This window comes from Apis dorsata, unplaced genomic scaffold (genome assembly GCF_000469605.1).
Source record: "Apis dorsata unplaced genomic scaffold, Apis dorsata 1.3 scaffold_648, whole genome shotgun sequence".
Taxonomy (NCBI): Eukaryota; Metazoa; Arthropoda; class Insecta; order Hymenoptera; family Apidae; genus Apis; species Apis dorsata.
The window spans coordinates 246896-267901 of NW_006263839.1; the positions used below are offsets into that span (position 1 = coordinate 246896).

General features: G+C 32.5%; 1 protein-coding gene across 9 annotated transcripts in view; it reads left to right on the forward strand.

The window, feature by feature from the left end:
- Nucleotides 1-21006, forward strand: part of LOC102677126 (zwei Ig domain protein zig-8-like) — a 261742-nt gene that overhangs the window by 180014 nt on the left and 60722 nt on the right. For 3 of the 9 annotated variants that reach the window (XR_004151363.1, XM_031513454.1, XM_031513455.1), the window contains exons 1-2: nt 6211-6491; nt 6584-6714. The exons of 5 other annotated variants lie outside the window; for them this stretch is intronic. Coding sequence is in view for 3 of the 4 variants with exons in the window: in XM_031513454.1 (XP_031369314.1) it covers nt 6621-6714 (94 nt within the window). In the remaining variant the exon portion in view is untranslated. Of the gene's footprint in view, nt 1-6210; nt 6492-6575; nt 6715-21006 lie in introns of those variants that run through there. One more of the 9 variants, XM_031513453.1, reaches the window with a different exon arrangement.

A 21006-nucleotide genomic window follows, 5' to 3' on the forward strand; every position in this document is an offset into this window, starting at 1 on the left:
GGGAACACACTGGTAGCAACCATCCAGCTGTACTGTAATAATCCCATTAGAGACGGAGGATGGGGTTAGATTATGGCTGTACCGCCATTTATTCGATCAGATTCAACTTTTGGATCGTGTTTCTAAAGAGAAAGAAAAAAAGAATGATTATGACAGTTATTTAAAAGTATATATATAATGTATCGAATGTTGCCCATGGATCTTGTCTTATTTTTGTAAACTTCGAATATTCGAGGATGGAAAATGCAATTGCAATTTAAGAAGAGATTTAATATAATTACAACCATTTGTTTATTTGAATGCTGTAATTTTTATAATATTTATAATATATAAACTCAAATACAGCAAGTGACGTTCATCATATAATAGTACTCTGTACTATTTATTCTATTTTTTTGAATTCAAAAAACTAATTCACAATGTTTTAATTATTTAACTGTGATCGTTTAGTATCTCTATACTAATTGTGTCTCCATAATTAGTATTATTCGTTCAATTACAATTTTAAGATCATACCATAATATTCCATCACGTTTGACTTACGTTTAATTGAAATTTTAAATTTACCATACTAAATCAAAGTAATCTTTTCCTCGTTAAAGATCCAGAAACGATTCAAAAGATGTTCTCTAAGTTTCGAAAACTCGATTCCCATGCATAAAGTAAGGATGATCAGAGATGGTGAAAATATCGCGGGATAAACTGTTTTCCATCCGATTTTGATCCGGAGCTGCCATCCGCGATAGGAACGGAGATTCCGAAATTTATGGTTTTCATTTCTTGGCTCGGTTCGGACGTGTTGCTTGGCCCGCACGTGACAAACATATTCAAAGAGGGGGAGGGAGGCAACATTCGTGATTTTAAGAGGAACAACACGCTGTAATCTGGACCCACGGTTTCGGTTGGTGTGAGCTTCGGCTTCTCGTAACACGTGGCGCAGGATTTCATATCGCGTTCCAAACATGCATCCCCTCTTGTGATTCTCTTCCCCTCGAATACGTGCCGAGACGAGAAAAGTTATACCCGTTTCTTAGTTGGAATATTAGAGCACGGTTTAGTGATGGAATTTTGTACTAGAAAGATTTCTAGAAAGTAATATTCTCTCTCTCTTTTGGATTTCTTATTCCGTGGATACGAACTTTTTCAAGAAGTAAGAAAGGATTCTTGCAGATATCGGTAATCTTTTTGTGTACAAATATTTGTGTACTTAATATGTGCCTATAAGTATTATCAATTTTTTGGCGTCTTGAGATAATATAAAAATATAAATGATTTCGAACATTGTTTCGACAATGATATTAAAAAAGGGAGAAAGAGAGATAGAGAAAGAGAAAATATAAATTGATGGAGAAAAAGAGGTAAAACGATTCGTTTGATACATGCAAATTTATTAAATCCTCGCATCCAACTGGGATGTTAGTCAAAATTATTCCAACCCTCGTAAAATCATGAACAGGATCTAAAGGATGTGATCTTCAAATTTTGTTATTAAGTTTATTCCCCTACGTCGGTTGAATTTACATACTAGTTGAAGTTTCCAACTATGTAAACTAGCCTAATCAACGTTGAATATCTCAAATTGGTAGAAAATTTATTCGAAAATTATTCGTGCCCGATGTATCAATCATTCCAATCAATTTCATCACAACATTTTTCCACACTTCAACCGTATTTTTCCAAATAAATACATAATTAGTTTTAAAATGGATACGAGGTAACGAGAAGCTGGTAACAACAAGCGTACAGCTCCAATTATAACTGATTCCTCGAGCGTTCCCTCGAGATCGTGGCCACGATACAAGCATCTCGTTAATTATCCTTTAGGAACGCAGTTCTCGAAACTATGACTCCCTCGACCAATGATCATAATTGGTTCTGCGGAGTTCCCTCCCTTGGAGGGAATAAGAAGTGAAATGCAACGAAGCGAACACGGCGAATTATAATCGCAACGATGTCTCTGGAAGATCTGGTGCTTTCCCTTGGGAAAGCCGCCTCCTCTTTTCAATGCAAAAGGAATATCGACGAGAGTCGAATCGAGCATTGTTCACACGAAATCGATGTTCACATGACTGAACACGAAAGAAATCGTTCGATTTCTCCTTTAAACGTCAAAGAAGATGACTCTTTCGTCTTACTTCGAGACTGCTGGTTGATACAATTGTTGAAAGCAACGTTCGTTCGTAAAGATGGAGGGATGAATTAATTTCCGGATTGAAAACTCTTGGATATCAGGCTGATTAATCGAGAATTAAACTATAAATCCTGATTGGGATGAAGCGAATCTGATTGAAGATCGTCGATTGATTTTCGTGCACGATGTATAGACGGTGATAGGAGTTTGATTGGATAGATGGCGTGACCGAGTTAAAGGGATTAAATTATGTTTGGAGAAAGAAGCGGAGATTCATCGTGGTGAAAAGTTTCATTGATAACGAGATAAAGAGGATGGGAAAAAATGAATGAGAGAAATTTGCTGGAATTTAGGTGAAATGTAAAATGTAAATGTGGAACGGAATTTAAAACGGTAATGAGATCTGGAGATAGGAAAGGACATTGGAATCTTGAAAGAATTTCACGAGTTAGATACTCGTTTCGTATATATTATAAATCGCAGGTTAAATTTTCTTTTCCTTTTTCTTCATGGCATATCGAAGAACGTGTACACATCTTTTTTTTTATATATGAAAATATAATTTAATCAATTAAAGTGATAAAAATCCATCATAACATTTCTATTCACAAGATTGGTACAAATGAAGCCAGAAAATTTTTAATACGACTATTGACTTACGTATTAGTTTCATTGAGAATAATATTAAAAAATTCTATCTCCAAAATTCTATCAATAACTTTTCGTATTCCAAATTTATATATATAGAACATGTATATCATAATAGAAATTAGAAATCCCATATTTTTTCAAAGAATTAACAATTTCATTATATATTTACATTTAATGTCGATACACGTGTCATCTCAATTTCAAATTAAATTTTATTCTTCCCTCTACCGTAATAAAACGTCTATTTATATCGTTGTGATAGCATAACTGAACTATTTTCTTCTTTTACCCCACGTATTTCCAAACGAAAACCAGATGAAATCAGTTTTCTATAAAGAAATGAAGCAATCCGCAGGAAACGTCTCGTCGCTTCTCCTATCCTCCTTACATGCGTAACAGGATTATTGGCCGATTCCACGCCCCGTGGAAAGTTGCTCGACGAACAGGGGATCAGCTGGCAGGTCTCCTGGGAGATCGAGCGAAAGCAATTGCTCTCCGCACCCGCGTCTCATTTCTGCTCGAACCGCGACCGTGACGAAGAGAAATTCGGACTCGGCTCGTGGGTAAGGTTATTATCCTTGTGGCGTGGAATGGAGAGGGGGAGGGGAAGAATAGCGGAACGGTGAGGGCGGAAGGAAAGGAGAAAAATAAATAAAGAAAGATTTGTGAAAAATTCTTGGTACTGAATAACTCGGTGCCTAGTTTGAATCTAGTTAAAATTTTTTTTGAGTGAGGAAAATTGTGAGGATGATTTGTGTATCCTTGATTTAGAATTCAGAAACGCGTGAGTAAGAGGGATTGGAGAATGTTATTATATAATATAAATATAAAGTGAAAATTTGGATTAATTAGAATAATTTATATACTTCAAGTAAATAATTATTTTTTAATTAAGAATTCGTTGAACAATCGAATTCGACGATTAAGAAATAATTTTTTTTTCAAATCGTTGATAATAAGTCTTGCCATTTTTCGATCAAGAAATAATACGATACATTTTTACAGGTTGAACAAAGAACATTTTGATGTTGTACACGAAGGAAGTGGGGCATTGTTACGAAATAAATAAACTCGATGGACGTTTTTTCGAAACGACACACTTCTGGATGGGAACACTGTTATTTATAGTCGAGCAACTTAACCGATACGGTTGTGCGTTATTTGGAACCTTAGGCTGGGCTGGAAGTGACTTAGAGAGGCGGTAGAGGTAAGTTTAAGAAACATTGAAAATTGTGGCGACACGACGAAATTGTCGGTTGAAAGTTTCTCGAAGATAGTCTCGGATAAACTTAAATTACTTAAGCAATTTCAGAGAGCATGGTAGACTTTGTTCTTGCTTCTACTAATTTTCGGCCATTTGTATTTTTCAGTCTTCATTTTCTTCCGAAGATATATTTTTATCTGGGATCAATAAAGTTAACAGACAATTTTAGCAATACGCTGGTAAAATTAAAATTTGATAAATTTTGGAAAAGGGGAAAAGTTTCGAAAGATTTGATTGAATTCAAGAAGATAGATAGCGAATCGATTAATTTAATGTAAATGTTTCGTCACTGCTATTGTCACTCAAATCTCATCTCTCTTCTGAAAGGCATTGCCAACGAAGTAAATCGAGACAATAGAACGAATCACTGCTGAATTATCAATGCAATGCACTTTACTAAAGTTCTCATTAATCGAAAAGTATATCTACGAGAGGAGTAAACGAATTTCTCTCTTCGATTCAATCTAATTGTTATATGCTTTATAAAATCTCAATCTATTTATCTGTTAAACTATCCAACACGTAGCATCGTCATCTAATTGATATCACATAATTCCACGATCAAAGAAGCATAAACTCTCCCACTTTTCCATTCCACGATCAACAAACGATCAACTTTAAAATTAATTTAAACCTGCCGCAGAATTCGTTTTTTATCTCGTCCCAAACCAACTCGAAGGGTTGAAGACCGTTCACGCAACTTTTACCCAGCGAAAAAAAAAGCCGACCAGATTCCAATCAATTGTCCCCCTCCGGATGCAAGCGTTTAATTGCATCGCGGATAAAAGCGGCGGATCCACGGAGCAAAAAGTAAGATTAATCGGGATCCGTTCACGCGATTTATCAACTGCCTGTATTCGACTTCGTGCTCAATTTCTCCCGGCAAAACGATCGAACGTTCCTCGAACGTCGCTCGCCGTTTCTTATCACCATATTCACGGTCTTGCGATCCTCCAACCAACGGTCCTTCCTTCGAGAGGAGGGAGGATGTTGGACAAAGATCGTTTCGAACCGCAGAATTTGAACTTTCGAGGTGGATTAAGTTATTTCGGGTCGCGTGGTGAAGGTATGGATAGGGACTTATCCTCGACTTTGGTGGTCGAAATGTACGAGATCCATTAAAGGTAACCGGATAGACTGGTTGAATGCTCGAAAACACGCGTAGGAACGTAATGGTGAGACTCGATCAGAGGCGAAGTTCGATCGAGACTGGTTTGAGTTTATGCGCTTTCGCCTTGTGCGGTTTGGTCACGAAACTTGATTTCGAGCTTGGAACGGAGGAATTTGGGGAATTTGATAATAAAGGAAGGATTTGAATGTGTGATCGTTCATTGATAAATAATTGTTCGACTTGATTAAATAAATGAAACGCTCGTTCGAATATTCGAGTGTTTGGAAAAGGAAAATATATTATGCAAAGTATATCTTTATGTAAGAATGAAGAAACTAAAAATTTACTTACGAGGAAGAAAGAGAAAATCACCAGCTATTCGAGTCACTTTTTTGTTTTATATAGATATCTCGATCGAGGAAAGGGAGACTAAAAGTATCCGCATTTAAGATTTCAAAGATTAGGAATGGAGGTCATGGCCTAGTGACTTATATTTTTTCCTAGAATCACATTTGTCACTTGTCTGAAGTCAGTGAGAATAAAGTACAAGAGAGATCCGAGCAAGAAACGGAAAGACAATCAAAAATTACTTTTTCTTTAGAAACGACGATATTTCATGAACTAGAAATCGTATCGAAATAAATAAAAAAGAGTTTTAAAGAATAAGATTTCACGCTTGTAATAATTTTCCACGTATTAATTGAAAATCATTATCTTCGAAATTATAACGATTTAAAGTTCTCTTAATTTTAATAGAGGGTTTAATCGAGTTTTAAGATAAATTATGTTCATTGTTGAAAGAATATTATTTGTAGTAATCTATTAATGGTATATTTTAAAATTGATATAAAAATTCTCTGATTAAAATAATTTGTATCTTTATTTGATCTATTAGTTTGTATATTTGGATTTTTAATTTTTTGTCTCTGTTTGATAATATAAAGAAAAAAGATCTTTGGAATTTATTTACAGTAAATATCCGGTATTTGAAAATAATTTCAAATTTTTTATTTAAACTAACCTTTACATAACTTGTAATTAATTTTTTTTTTAGGAAGAAGAAATCCATTGATAAAAGTGTAATATTATACAATTACCAAAATATGCATATGAGTTTCATTCACTGAAACTAAGAACACGTTTCTAATCCAGTTCTAGTGCAGCACGTGAATAGAATCGGTTGGCAAATTCCGTAGCATCACGATTGTATTTCTTATGAGCATATGTTGCTCCTTGTTTTCTTTCATTGCTCGCGATATTACATTTGAATGCGTGAAATTTGAATTTTCCTAAAATTAGCTTGTGTAACATATGTTAACAAAATTGCATTATTGGTAATATGCATTATGAAATTGTATTATTTTGTTTTTTGTATTTATACAGTAAATATGGCAACAATTATAAAATCTATTCTGTTATATCATAGAATCTTCATCCAATAAAAAGACAAGAGAACTTTAATAATGGATAATGGAATGCAGATCTTTCTTAAACAAAAAAGTAAAACACGTTTATTTATAACAAAACTAGGATACCTTCGGCTTGCAGAAACTCTTGGTACGTAACATTCTTCAAAATCTTGAGATTTCTATTGAAAGATAAATAAAAAAGTATACTCCTTGCAAATAACTTTTAGTTTTATTCTTCTTTTTCTTAATGTTAATAACTATTGTCTAATATTATATCCTTTTGCAATTCTATAGCACACTCAATGCTTTCTAATTTCTTATATATTTCTCAGTACATTAATTTCAAATTAAGTTTTATTTTGCAAGGGCGTATATTAAATAATAAAATAATAAAATTTTCAATTAATAGAACATTCCAACGCTATTCAAAAGTCGTCTACGATTAAAATTCATATCACAACGATCGTTGAATCATGATCGTTGTATAAGTAAATTTTTATCATTCGCTTGTAATTTGTATAATTTAATTATAATTTTGTGATAGGTATAAGGTAAATTGTATAAAATATTTCACCGCTCGTTTCATATCTCCGTGACAACTATATTACAATTATTTTGCACATTTCGCCCGAGCGAGTTTCAAAGAGTAAATTTAAATGTCCCGGGACAAACTCAGCAGGAAAGTACACAGCCTAACGGAGTAATTTAATAAGTAAAACGTCGCGTTGGCAATTCGGTACAAATGTAACGAGTTCCCTCGCTTCTTGAAAGTTCAACCATCCGAACAACTTAAATTCTGTTGCCGTAAATAAAGTCGACTCTTAATCTCAGGATGGCAACTTTTGTCGGGGATAACGTTTCATGAAGTCCGCTGATGAACTGTTACACTTCATTTATAATATTACGAAGCCACGATCATTGGATTTTCAGATACAAAGAATGTTGTACGAATAATGGATATAAAAGTAAAGTTTTACGGTGAATTATTAATTGAATGATCGAATAAAAACCTCGAAGGGTTAATTTTATCCCCTTGAAATGATATTTCACTGATAAAAATTAATTGTTTCGTGTATATAATTCATATATTCACAATATTTCGTGAAAACAAACAAAAAAATCTCACAGAAAAAAAGAGAAAAGAAGAAAAAATGAGCATAGATAAATAAACACGATGGGACAAGTAAACTATAATAAAAGACATTAATAATTATTTCATAATAATTATTACATCGTGTGAATGATATAATAAAATAGCTACCAATTTTCTTTTCAAAATTAAATTATTTAACGAATTTGAACGAAATATTATTATAAATTTTAATCGTTCTATTTTAAAATTTTTTTCAAACCGTTCGTCAAAACAAAGCGTATTAAAATCCAAAAAGTTTTCCATTTTAAATGCATTTATTTTTCACCAATTTACACCGTCGTCACTCAATCCAAACGAATGAAATATTTAAAATTCACAATACTTTGTGCAACCCTCTGACGCATATAGTAAAATTAAAGTCATTCTCAATCCGATTAAAATCCCTTCTCTCCCTCGAAGCCAACATAAAATCACAGAGACAGAAAATATTTCAACCCCCTTTACCTGTTCCTCCTTTTTTTTTCTTTTACAGAAGAATTACCTACCCTTTTTCCACCTCACCCCAAGCAATATCCAATCTCTTCATCCTTCAATCCGCAAATTTACTTCCATAAATTTCTACCTTGGAGGAAAACCATTTCGTTCGTCGTCCAACTCGAATTCCCTCCTCCTCGCCCTCCCAAAAAAATAAGTTGCACTCGTTCCTCCCCTGCTCAATCGTGGACTCAGACGAAACCACCCCCAGAGCAACGACACGTGATAAGCAGAGATCGTTTTCGCTTCGAAAACTATCTGTGTAGCTATTCCAGGGCGGCGCGTGAGTGGAATCAATTGAAGGGTTGGAAAAGGGGGTTGGAAAGCCTCGTCCAAGTTCCATTAAGCTCGTGAAGATGCACGGCCTTCGCAGTTCACTCGGTTAACCCTAAGACGAGGCGCGTGCACGTGCCGCTAGTTGCAAGACGATCGACTAAGTTTCGTGAAACTGTGGATGGGAAGGCGAGCATTTTCGGGACAATGACTGGTAATTAAGATCGAGAATGGCCGAATTTCGTGAATCTGGAGTTACGCGACTGGAAATCGATATTATTTAAGAAAAGAAAAATAAATTGGAACAATGGGATGATAAATTCGAATCGAGAGAGAAATGATTGAGAAATGATTGAGAAATGATTGAATTGTTGTAAAGATTTGTAAAGAAGTTTTTATTATTTCTAGTCGTAAGTTTTTTTATCTTTGTATATGATATGATATAATGCTACGTGTTTAAGTGTGAAGTTTCAGAGATTCCAAGATTTGGAGTTCTGAATCTCGAGTTACGTGCCCTACGGCTCTCTCTGGCCATAAGATAGCATATCTCGCTGCTCTTTATCAGTAAATTATTCCACAACCTTGAAATTCCTCCCTGTGGTCATTATGCTAATGATTTCACAACTTTGTTCGTGATAAAAATACAACTTCGGAGTTATATATGTTTCAACGTCTCCTGATTTTCAACTAATGCACAGGATATTGTGTGTGCTTGTATTGTAATGTATTTTTTTTTTTTTTCCTTCAAAGAAGATTGAAAAAGAGAAATTGAAGTTCGATCGCATTGAATAGAAAGGAGGTGAGGTAGAATAAAAATAAAAAGAAATGGTTAAATTGAAATGGAAGTTTTGGAAAATGAGAAAAGTAGACAAGAAAGAGTAGACAGTGAAAGGTTAATATAGTATTATAATAGGATAATAAGGAGGAGTATGTAAGACGGAAAGTGAATTAAAAGAGATTAAAACGTAAAAGATATGGGAGGATAAAAGCACGGTAAAAAATGTTTCAAGATTAAATTGACGTTATCAGGAAAGAGGATATAAAAGCGTGAGAAGTTGAATAAAAAACGGAAAAGAAGTCCAGAGAGGAAAATAACGAACGAAAAATGTTCCAAAGTTAGTAACGTGCTGCTGCGTGCAGCATAAGAAAAATACAAAATTGCTGTGGAAAAGACTCGGCTGAAAATATCAGGAAGCACGAAACGATAATAGTAATTAACATAACCAAAATAAGAAAAGAAAAAAAAATATTTTAAAAAGAAATTTTTAATGTACAATGATATTAATTGTATCGAAAGAATTTTATATTGACACGACTATTCAACTATATCTGATCTGTACAATTTCATATCTACACATAAGAATTAAACTTCTTGTTACAATAAGTAACATTACATCAACATGGCGGACAAAATGAAAATGTTCAAAACTTTCTTTCCAATAAGAATAAAAATTCGAGAAGTAAAAAAATTTCCAGAGAAATTTAACGATGGATTTCTCCTCGGTCCTCGGTTGGTCCGGATTGCCTGCGAAGGTACATACAAAATTTATTCATACCTGAAGAGTGAAACTAAGGAAATCAACGAAGGAAAGAAAGTTCAGCGGAAACCGATGGAAGGAATTGAAGAAGATATCCAGTGGAGCGGGGAAACAAGAGGAAAATGAAGCTACTGTAGCAGAGAAAGATGACGTTCTATGGTGTGGAGAGGGGAAAAACTCCGAAAAACTGGAGCCAGGGAGTTGGTTGGGTGACACGTGACCGGAATATTTGCCCGTGTTTCTGCTTCCAATAATGGCCGTTGCTCGTTCAACTGGCGCTATACACAGCCTCGATGTTCACACGTGTCATGAAGCCGAATCAAAGCGTGTTGCAATGGAAACTCTAAACTGAACCGAACGAAGGCCACCGATAATGGAGACGTTCGATTCTTCTGCATCGGTGGTGATTACGGGGATATCTTTTACAAGCGATTCCCTTCGAATGAACGTGTCATGAAAATTGCAACCAGGTGCATCGCGTGTCTATCGATTGTGAACAACGTGGATGGTAGACGTGTATGGTAAGGTTTTAACGGTGATGGAATTTTTGTTAATCTTCTACATTTATCTCGGTTCTAGTTTGAAGTTGCAATGTGTAGAAGTAGAACAAAACAAAGATTACTTTTTAGAGGATAGAATAATATTTTTAAAAAAATATATAGACATTATAATATAGACATTATAAATTATTATAATGTCTAGGAAAATAATATATTTATCAAAATTATAATATATCTTGTTTGTTAGGTATATGTAGATTATCAGTTATTAATTTTAATTTCAATTTTTCAGTTGATTAACAAACTTTACAATGTTATAATCATCCCAAGTTATTGCATAAAAACATGTAACTAACTATGTCATGAACGTTTAACTAAATCAAGAAAGTAAGGAAACTATATTTTCCCTTAGTTAAGTCGAAAATTTTACAATGTAAATATTCAGAGAATAGGATTTCTTAAGGAAAAAGGAACAAAGAACACTTTTTTTTTTTTTGAAAATGTGAAATAGAGAATGAAACTATAAAATTGGATAGATTCTTTTTACTTTTTTAAATTTTGTATCAGCTTGTAAAAATTTTCTGCGAATTCTACACTTCGGTTAAAAATGAAAATAATGATGTTCAAGGTGCCCCGTGCTCGGGATAATCAAATATTCGCGCGCGTATCTTCTGAACAGGAAATAAAATTTATTTTCGAGATGCGCAAAAAATCCGTTTCCCCGAGACTAAAAAGAAGAGGGTAAATTAGATTGTAAAAATCCGAGCTAAAATTCTTGCTCTACCTTTTATTCCTTGCTTTTTATGCCTTTATTTTCGAGTAATAATTTTATACCGAATGCTTTTTATCTTTCTAACACTCGTGCATGTACAGTCGCTTGGGAATCTGTGATAATTTCATTTTCTTCTGTATTATGGTTTTGTACTTTTTACGAACCGGTTTAGATATTTTTTTAAAAAATATATCGAAATAATAAATATTTATATAATATTTTTTTTATTTTAAATTATGCTTATATTTATCCATTAATTAATTGGATTGATGATTTAAAGATCGCAAAAAAGCGGCAAATCGTATATTTCGAAGAACAATTGTACAATCATAGATTTAATTCTCTCAATTTTTCGAGGGAACAGTAATTGTTGTACGGATGCACGGTTCACATTTATATAACAGTTGATTTTGCTGAATGGTCGAGTAAGCCAATGAAAAGCAACGAAATATGAAATTTATCTTGCATCGTGTCTCCTTATATATACTATAATTTCATTTCATATCGCCATTGTACCCTAGTTTTTGCACGACGCAAGATTAATCGCTCTTTAAATCAGTTTTCTCGATGTAGAATAATTAAAATATAGCGTATTTATAATAAGGTAATAAGTAATAAGTAAATAAAATGCAATTTCAATGACATAATTTGCATCGTATAATTTTAAATTAATATAAAAAAGCATTCAGATTATATATAATATTATCAATATTTCAAATTCCACACAATATCGTACGTTAAAACAATATATATCGTTAATATAATATTGTCAATATATTGTCAATATTATTGAACATTTACTAGAATATTCAAAATGAAATATGATATAAAATATTGAAATATTGACAATATATTATTGTTTTGATCATCTGAATGCTACAATAAAGTTTTATTTTTTTCTCTTACAAAAAAAAAATTGTTAAAAGGAATATAGACATATCGTATAAGAAAATAGTTAGTTCCTTTTTAATTTCATAGATACAATTTAGATTCAAAAAACACAAAAGTTTCAAACGTTGATTGATACAAAAGAAAAAAAACCATTTTTTATGAATGAAAAAAAATATTATTATTCTTACTTTTACAATTCATATTTCAAGTTTCTAAAAATATTATTTATTTCTCAAATTCGTTTTAAAAAACTCGAAACTATCTAAATAGGCGTAATAAATACACAAGAATCTATCGTATATATTTTATCAAATTATACACATAGTTAACTCAATGATGATTATAAATAATTTTCATTAATATCATCATTTCATCTCGAATTTCTCGTAGTTTTTCATTCCGATATAAAACTACCGAATTACTTGAACCATCATTCCTTAATTATCTTTAAGAAATCAATCAGAAATACTATTATAATTCTTTTGCACACACGAATCAATTCGTTTCCGAATTCTTATTTTCCATCGCGGCACGGAAATCGTAACCCGTATTTTACACCGATGACAACGCGGGGATATCGATTTCGCGTTTTATAAAGACGGCTCGTCTGAGCGATTGTAGCGTGGCGGAAACTTAACAGAAACGGATGAAAGAGCACGAACCAAGGTAGAAGGGCGGGGTGGAGGGGTTGAAGTGTATAGAATGACACGATGAGTGATATAAAAAGGAGAGGGAAAAGATTGAAGGGAGCAAGGGTCGCGCGTATGGAACGGGGTAAATAGCTACACGAGAGGCTAGAAAGGGTGGAGAAGGAAAGAAGAGGGGCGGTTTATATAGACAGAATGATGTATTGACTTGTAACTACGCGAGAGTGTCCGCGAGGGGCTAGTTATGTAATATTTATGGGTATCAGTGGATGTATTATTCCGAGCACGATTCTTCCTTTTTTTTTTTTTTTTGCATTAAGAGTATGGGAATGGAGTCGGATAAAGATATACTGATATATTCGAATCTGAATATTTTTTATTATTCATCGATATTTTTGCAATATTTATGGTGTATGTAAATATATTTTTGATTTTGTTTGGATTATGGAGAGGTAAAATTTGAAAGGATAGAACTTATAAATGATAATATCTTATGTTGAGGATTAAATATATATTATAGATATTTTCGAGAGATATTGTTTTTAATATCTTTTTCTGTTTTGAATAATACAGAGAAAGGAAAGGGAATAGAGAGAGAGAAAAAGACAGAATCGTCGTATAGAATTAATGGAAAAAAACTTTTACAATTACTCTCAAAGAAATTGAAATTTTGTAATTCTTCGTTCAGAGATGTTAAAAGTTATTGAAAGAAAATAAAATATAGCTATATCATAATTATAAAAGCAAGGAATGAAATTATATATATATATTATTTATTTATTAAAGGAGGAAAAGTATTGAAATAATAAAGAAAAGATGAAAATAGGATAAACGTGTAAATACGAAAAATACACTCGAATGGAGAAAAGGCAAACTGAGAAACGTAAACAAAGGATGGACAAAATAGAGCCATAGAATTGTATAGATACCATAGCAGATAAAATACAGAATACAGAAAACACAAAAACCACATGGTTATAGTTGAAACGTGGAAAAAGGAAAGACAAATAATACAAAAAGACAACGCGAAATCCCAAATAAAAACACCATTCTGTATCTTTTAACTGAGAAAGAATCGAATTTGCTCATAGAAATAAAAAAATACGAAATAAGAACCGGAGAAAAAAGAATTTCAAACTATAGAAAAAAAACTAAATCAAACTATATCTAACAGCGAAACAAGTGAAACAATTAAATTAGAAGCAACAAATAAACTTCAAGAGAAAAGAAAAGTTATGAAATTTATAATAATGTAAATAATCGTTCAATTTCTACAAAGAATACAGAAAAAAAACGATACCACAACTCGCATAAAAGATATTTTATTTGAAAAATAATAATATCTCACGTATCCAAACCTGGAAAATTGTCTAGAAAATTATTATTTTTAATCATTTCGATGAAAATGAGTCAAACCAAGCGAACAGAAAATAGAGGAAAACAAGTGAAAGGGCGACGAATCGAAAAACCAGAGAATCAGACGACAGAGCAGAATCATAAGAACGCGAAGGAAGAGAAAAGTGTCGAGCTAATTAGCACCCCCACGAATCTCTCATGAGCTGACGGATCAAGTGTACTTTCTCAGCGAAAGTGTCTAGTTCTACCCTCGACGTGTCCAACGGGGATCGTGTGGTTTCCACTTCCCCTGGTGCTCTCCCATACTCTGTCACGTCCGCTTTCAAACCTTATCATCTCGGTTTTTTTATATAAAAAAAAGAGAGAGACCCATCCAAACTCTTGACCAAGCTTTCCACTTTACTTCCCTCCCCTCTTCTTTGAACGGTAAATGATCCGTTAAGAGAAAATTTTTTCGGTCTTTCTCCGAATTTCGTGAGAACGAGTGGTGGAGATGAGTTTCCAAGGCTTATCGTTCAAGCTCATCAAGCTTCTCGCGACTATGGTACAGGTTATAGCGATCTATTGACCACGAACCTATCGATGAATATTGCGCCCTCGTCGCTCGAGATTACTTTTACGATTATGGGGGTTTGAGCGGTGAAACCGGTGAATAGTCCATTACAAATGATTAAGCTTGGAATTTGCCGCTAGATTGGTGGATATCCGAAGATGGAGGGAGATAATAGTTTTGTATCGAAGGATTTCGTGCCTCGCCGAGTTGCGTAAAACTTCGAAGGGACGAATTTCATTTTGCGAAACTTATACGATTTTATTGATCGCGTCGAGCGAAAAGAAATTGATTATCGAGGCGTTAAAAAGTGGAGGGAAGTTAGTTGGATTAATTGGAACGGTGTTGAAGAAAGTTGAAAGAAGGATCGAATATAATTCTTCCACCGAAGTATTCTCATTATTATTATTATTTATGTTCAAGTGTTGAAGAGGCAAAAATATTAAACTTAATTGTAATTAAAAATACGTTTAAATTCGAACCACGTGCAATTTCGAATTTCCAAATTTCGGACGGATTTTTCATCTCGTTATTTTTGGAACAATTAATTTCTGCAAACGATTGGGCGAAACGGTTTTATACTTGTATATTATCGCGAACGAATCGATTTCCGGACAAAACGAAACGCGCGAGGAACAAATCAATTCAAGCGAATTTTGGCATTGGCACGCGCATATATAATGCAAGAATTCCCGAACTAACAAATAATCGTTTCTATTGTTTCGTTGTTCGAGCATATTCGTACTTTTGTTTCCCCTCGCATAAAAGCATCCCAATTTTAACGGCTAATTTTCAATAGCGTGATCGAACAACATCTTTTAATTCGACCTCTTTTGACAAGTTTAATTACGAATAAAAAATATATCGGAGCTTAAATTTAGGACCTGCATCACTTATATATATATATATTTATATATGCACACTAATAATTATACTTTTTTGTTGAATAGGTTCAATCAGTGGATTTCTTCTTTCGTGCAGTAATGTAATTTTGCCTTTCGAAAGTGAAAAAATAAAATATGTAGCGATAATACGTCACAGATTGAAGTACTCAAAAACTAAAAGTTCTAATTTTAGGAATCGATAAAGGTAACTAATCGTAAGCAGTACTAAAAATATGTTCAATAATTATCTTTGATAATTTTCAGGATACGATTAATCGATATTAAAGATAAAATTCAGAATTGATGGAAACAGATGATGATGATTTCATAGGCCGCTAATCATATTTTTATACCGATTGTATTCGTAGAATAGAAATTTCTTCACGAACGCTTAATTTTCTCAGAAATCGAGGGTTAATTCTAACAAACGAGATAAAATTTTCGCGATGCTCCTTTTCAAAGTATATTGACCATGAAAGGGAAACGTTAAAGGTACTCTTAGGTTTTTAATTACCGTTTCCCAAGCCCGGTGTTCCTTTCTTAAGATTCTTTAAATTACCTTGATCCTTGTTGCATTTCTTTAATTATCCTTGCCTTCTTTCGTGAAACGAAGAAGAACTCTTTGTCGTAACAACCAGGATGAAACGATCCGCATGTTTTTCTTCCAAACTATTCCACCCTTTTTCGCGAAAGATTTTAAGATTTTTCACAACTTTGCGCGCTTTTATCGAAGTTGTTTCACCTTTCTTCTTCTTCTTCTTCTTCTTCTTCTTCTTCTTTTTATTTCTCGCGACTTCTCTTTATTGCTTCTTTTTAAGTTCCACGAGTAAGTACTTAGCCTCTTTGGAACACGAGAATGTTAATCGTTCGATAAACTTCGGAGAAATTATACGGCTTTTACTTAAAATGTATCCGTATCACTTTCGGATTATTTCGATCTTGCGATTCTTTCCTTGTCTTTTGAGTTTTTAAACACTGACGATAGCTAAAGTAGCTACACAAATATTCGATCTTATTCAAAAGTTTCTAAAGATTAACATATAACTGTAGATACAATCTCGTCTTGTCTCGTTTCTAATAATTAACTATAAATTTAGTTTCCACGCATTATGATGTTTTCATTTTTTTTTCCCAATTTTAATTGGATTTTAAATTTTCAAAAAGAATAGGATCAAAAAATTCATTAAATTATTTTAAATGAAAATACAATTTGAATTCTTCTCGATGATATCTCCATGATATTTTGATATCGTTTTTCTCACATTTCCATCATTTCACATCTTTAACATTTATAATATAATTTTCACGGTAGTTCGCCCGGTAACTGTCATGGAATTCAAAGTTTCCACCCTGTTAATTTTACTTTATCATCCCTAAGGAAGCTTCGCAGCCTGATACACCCATCAGCAGTTTCTCCTCCTTTCTTCGCTTCTTACTCCTCTTCCTGGAAGTCTTTGCACTCGGTTATACCGCCTCGAAACAACCCCCTACAAACCCCGTAATTTTCGCGAACAGGTGTCGGCTGCATTAGGGAATCACAATGCCGGGGTTACGAACCGTTAAATTGACGGTTTATTTTACCAAATAAAGGGCTCCGTTCCACCCTGATTTCGGAGTCGTATTTCTCTGACTGGCGCGCAACCGCGATTTATGGCCTCTTTAACATTCGACGAGATTCTCTCCCCTTTTCGCGATTTTCACATTTCGTTTCCCTCCCATCCGATAGTTTGATATATCTTTCGAAAAATGTGAAAAAAATATAGAATTTATTATTATGTTGGAAGACAAATATAGCAAGAGAGAGAGAGAGAGAGAGAGAAATTTATTTCTAATAAAATGTATTCACATTTTTGGAACTTTTAAATAGAAGATTCTAAAGTTGAAGGTATATATGGTTCAATTTTAAAAAAGGAAATAATATAAGATTCGATAGAAATTCTAAAACTATTAAGGTTTCCAATCAACTTATCCTTTCTCCATTCCAGCAAGAAATTTTACGAAACACAGTAAACTCTTAAATTTATATTTATCAGATACAGAAGTTCGATCTATCTTATTTTATCTTACTATTGCACTATTAACTTGAAATAGTTTTAAAAAGAGGAAAAGAAGAACGAGAAGGAAAAGTTTTTAAATATATTTAGTTTTTCACAATCGTAGAATCTTTTTTTAAAAAGAAATTACGATTATAATCATCACATCTTATTATATACAATCTACGAATAAATATTAGCTGGAAAAAATTTACAAAATGAATTATTTATATCATAGAAGAACGATATAAGAATTTCTACACATTATTTTCCTAACTACTAACAAACTAGCTACTCGTAGAAGAACAAGAACTCGAGTACTAATTGCAGCTTTTCATTGGCATCATTACCACGGCACTCGATCGTCATTCACGCGTTCCCTCATCTGTAGGAACACTTTGAGCTTCGTCAGATCAGCTATTTAAAATCCAGCCACTCGATCTCGATAAACGGCCCCTGCCCAACGGGCGTAATTAGAGCGGATCGTTCGAGTTTATTATGCTCCTTTGAGGATCGTAACGAGCACCCTGAAGCTAACCCTGAAGAACACCTTCTACCACGATCTGTCTTCGTTTCAGACATTTCTTCGATTCCTTAATATGCCATCCACTTCCGTTCTTGCTCGAAACCGTATTTATTTCACTCATATAATTAATGGTACCCATAATTAATGGTGTGGCAAGAGAGTTCGTGATTTTAAGAAAGATATTTAATAATAATTTTCATTAATTATTTATTAATTATTAAACATACATTGACTATTTGTGTTTTTGATTATAGTATACGAGTATTTTGATATTCTTTATTTTTGGGTGATTTTGTCAAGTATTTTGTCAAAAATTTGTTTTAAATAAATTCGAGACATTGGATAACTGGATTTATATCAAGAGAATTGTCTGATCATGAAAAAAATAATAAAATATCGTGATATATAAATTATTGATACGAATATAAGTCCCAATTTTTTAGCAGGGATTTTGAAGGAAGATAAGTTATATCGTGTCGTAATAAATTATATATAAATGAAAATTTGAATAAAATTACATCGAGGAAAATATTTCTTCGTATACTGAAGATAAAGAGAAGCTTATTAAAAAGGAGAAAATAAATTTTACGTGAAAATTTATATTGTGGCAGAAAGATATATAATGAATGAAAATAAATAAAAGCATATCAAAGTGTAAATATTTCTTTAGATATTGAAGGTGAGAATCATACTTGAAATGATAAAATTCAATATTTAACTGCCATTAGAGAAGAAGTAGAGTTTAAAAAAAAAAGAAAAATGGAAAAAAACATTTCTGTGAATTTGATATAATATATAAATATTTTTGTTTGAATTAAATTTGAATGATACACAAAGTTATGCAAATTTATAAATTTTTATAATCTTCAAAATTTATAAAAGATGCAAATTTTATTATATTATGCATTAATATGTTAAATAACAATATAAATAAAGAGATACGTTAAAAAGAAAGAAATAAAATTGTTCACAAGGGAAGTGATAATGAATTCAAAAAACTTTTATTCCATCGAATAATAATTTTGAACAAAGGCTTTGAAGAAGAAGGAAAAAGATTAAAATTTAAATTTTAATAAATCCGGGGAAAAACAATTATGAAGCAATTCATGGAATTGGTGAAACATAAATATTGCATGAATTTTATACGAGGAATGGATGTAAACCAAAAAAACATTTAAAACACGAAAGTTGTAAAATATTTTAGAAGAAAGAAGGAAGAAATATAAATGAACAAATTCCTATAAAAGAATTCTCTAATAATTAAAAATTTACATATATATTTTATCAAAATTTATAATATTCGGGTTACGTATAAAATTAATTTTATTATTGACGAATAATTTTGATGAAAGGATTAATAACGAAAGAATATTCGATAAAATTTTAATAAAATTCGATATTTTAATATCAATAATCTCATATTATTATGATAAAATTAAAATTAAAATAATTTCCATTTGCCTTTGAATGACATTTAATTAAAAATTTTTTTAAAAAATCCACACATGGATATATGTATTAAAAATTACAAAGCAGATGTAATTAAATATGACATTTTATGTCATATTTATATTTTACATCCCATTTATTCTATTCTTTACAAATTGTAAGATCTATTATAATTAAGTATACAAGCTTAAAGTGATCCTTAAATCCTTTTAATTAAAAGCTTGATATTAAGAGCTTTAAATTAACTTCATGTTATTATTTATCAACAAAATTCTATAAATCCTGATTCAAATTTTGCAACTTCAAGTAATACTTTCTTTCAAAAATCAATCTGCCAATATTGCAAAAAATATAGAAGAAAAATTTTATCGAATATTTTAAATTTTATTTATATTTTATTTTAATGCCGTGGTTTATTCATTTTATTATCTTTACTCAACATATTGAAGATAAAGAGGCATTTGTGAACAGTATCACAATTTAATTATTAATTTATCCAAATTTCTTATTTATAATTAAAATTTACATTCCCCATACGTATAATATTCCCACCAAGAAACCAACTTCTTCTACAATGTAACTATAATGAATATTCCACGATAACTTTGATCCTCCGTACTTTTAAATCCTCGTTATAAATAGTTAACACCGCCCTTCTTCCTCTTAAACCCTCTCCTCAACCGAAACTTCCCACCAAAAATTTGAATAATGTATCCCGTCCCGTTTTATAAATCGTTTCTCAAGTTTCAACTCGGCTTCGAGTGCGATCCCTCCCACGAGAATTTATCTCCTCGAAATCGTCAATTCTCGCGCGCGCTCACACACACACACACACACATACAGATTTGTCGTTCGTCAATTTCACGCGACCTCGTCAATTTCTCCATGTGTGATCGTCATAGACAGAAAATGAGACGAAACAAAAATCGTGTATTGTAATTCTTTCCAACGATTGTTGTTTCCTTCCGGCTGTTCTGACTTCTGATTGATATCTATGGAAACTTTGAAGCTTCCTGTTGCTTCAACTTTGCAACAGGGTTCAACTTGATAAAGGAAAGGATAGAGAGGGACAAGTTTGTGGCCTCGATACCGGAAAGAATACCGGAAACTTGCTCCCCCTCTGGCAGGGGACGAAAGAAGAAGGGTGTAATTTACCCCGGCGAGAGATTAAACTGTGAAAGAACGTGGCGCGTGGTTTGATCATAATAATTCCAATTACTTGTGGCGGGGAAACAGGTGGCGCGAGTTGGTGAAACGAGGGAGGTAGGAACGAAGTTTCCACTTCAATTCGCCGAATTTTCTTCTACCTATCCTTTTAGAAACTCTCTTTTTGCTGAAATTTAAGATGATTTAGGTTAGGATTTTCCTTTGTTGGTTATTCTCTTTTTTTTTTT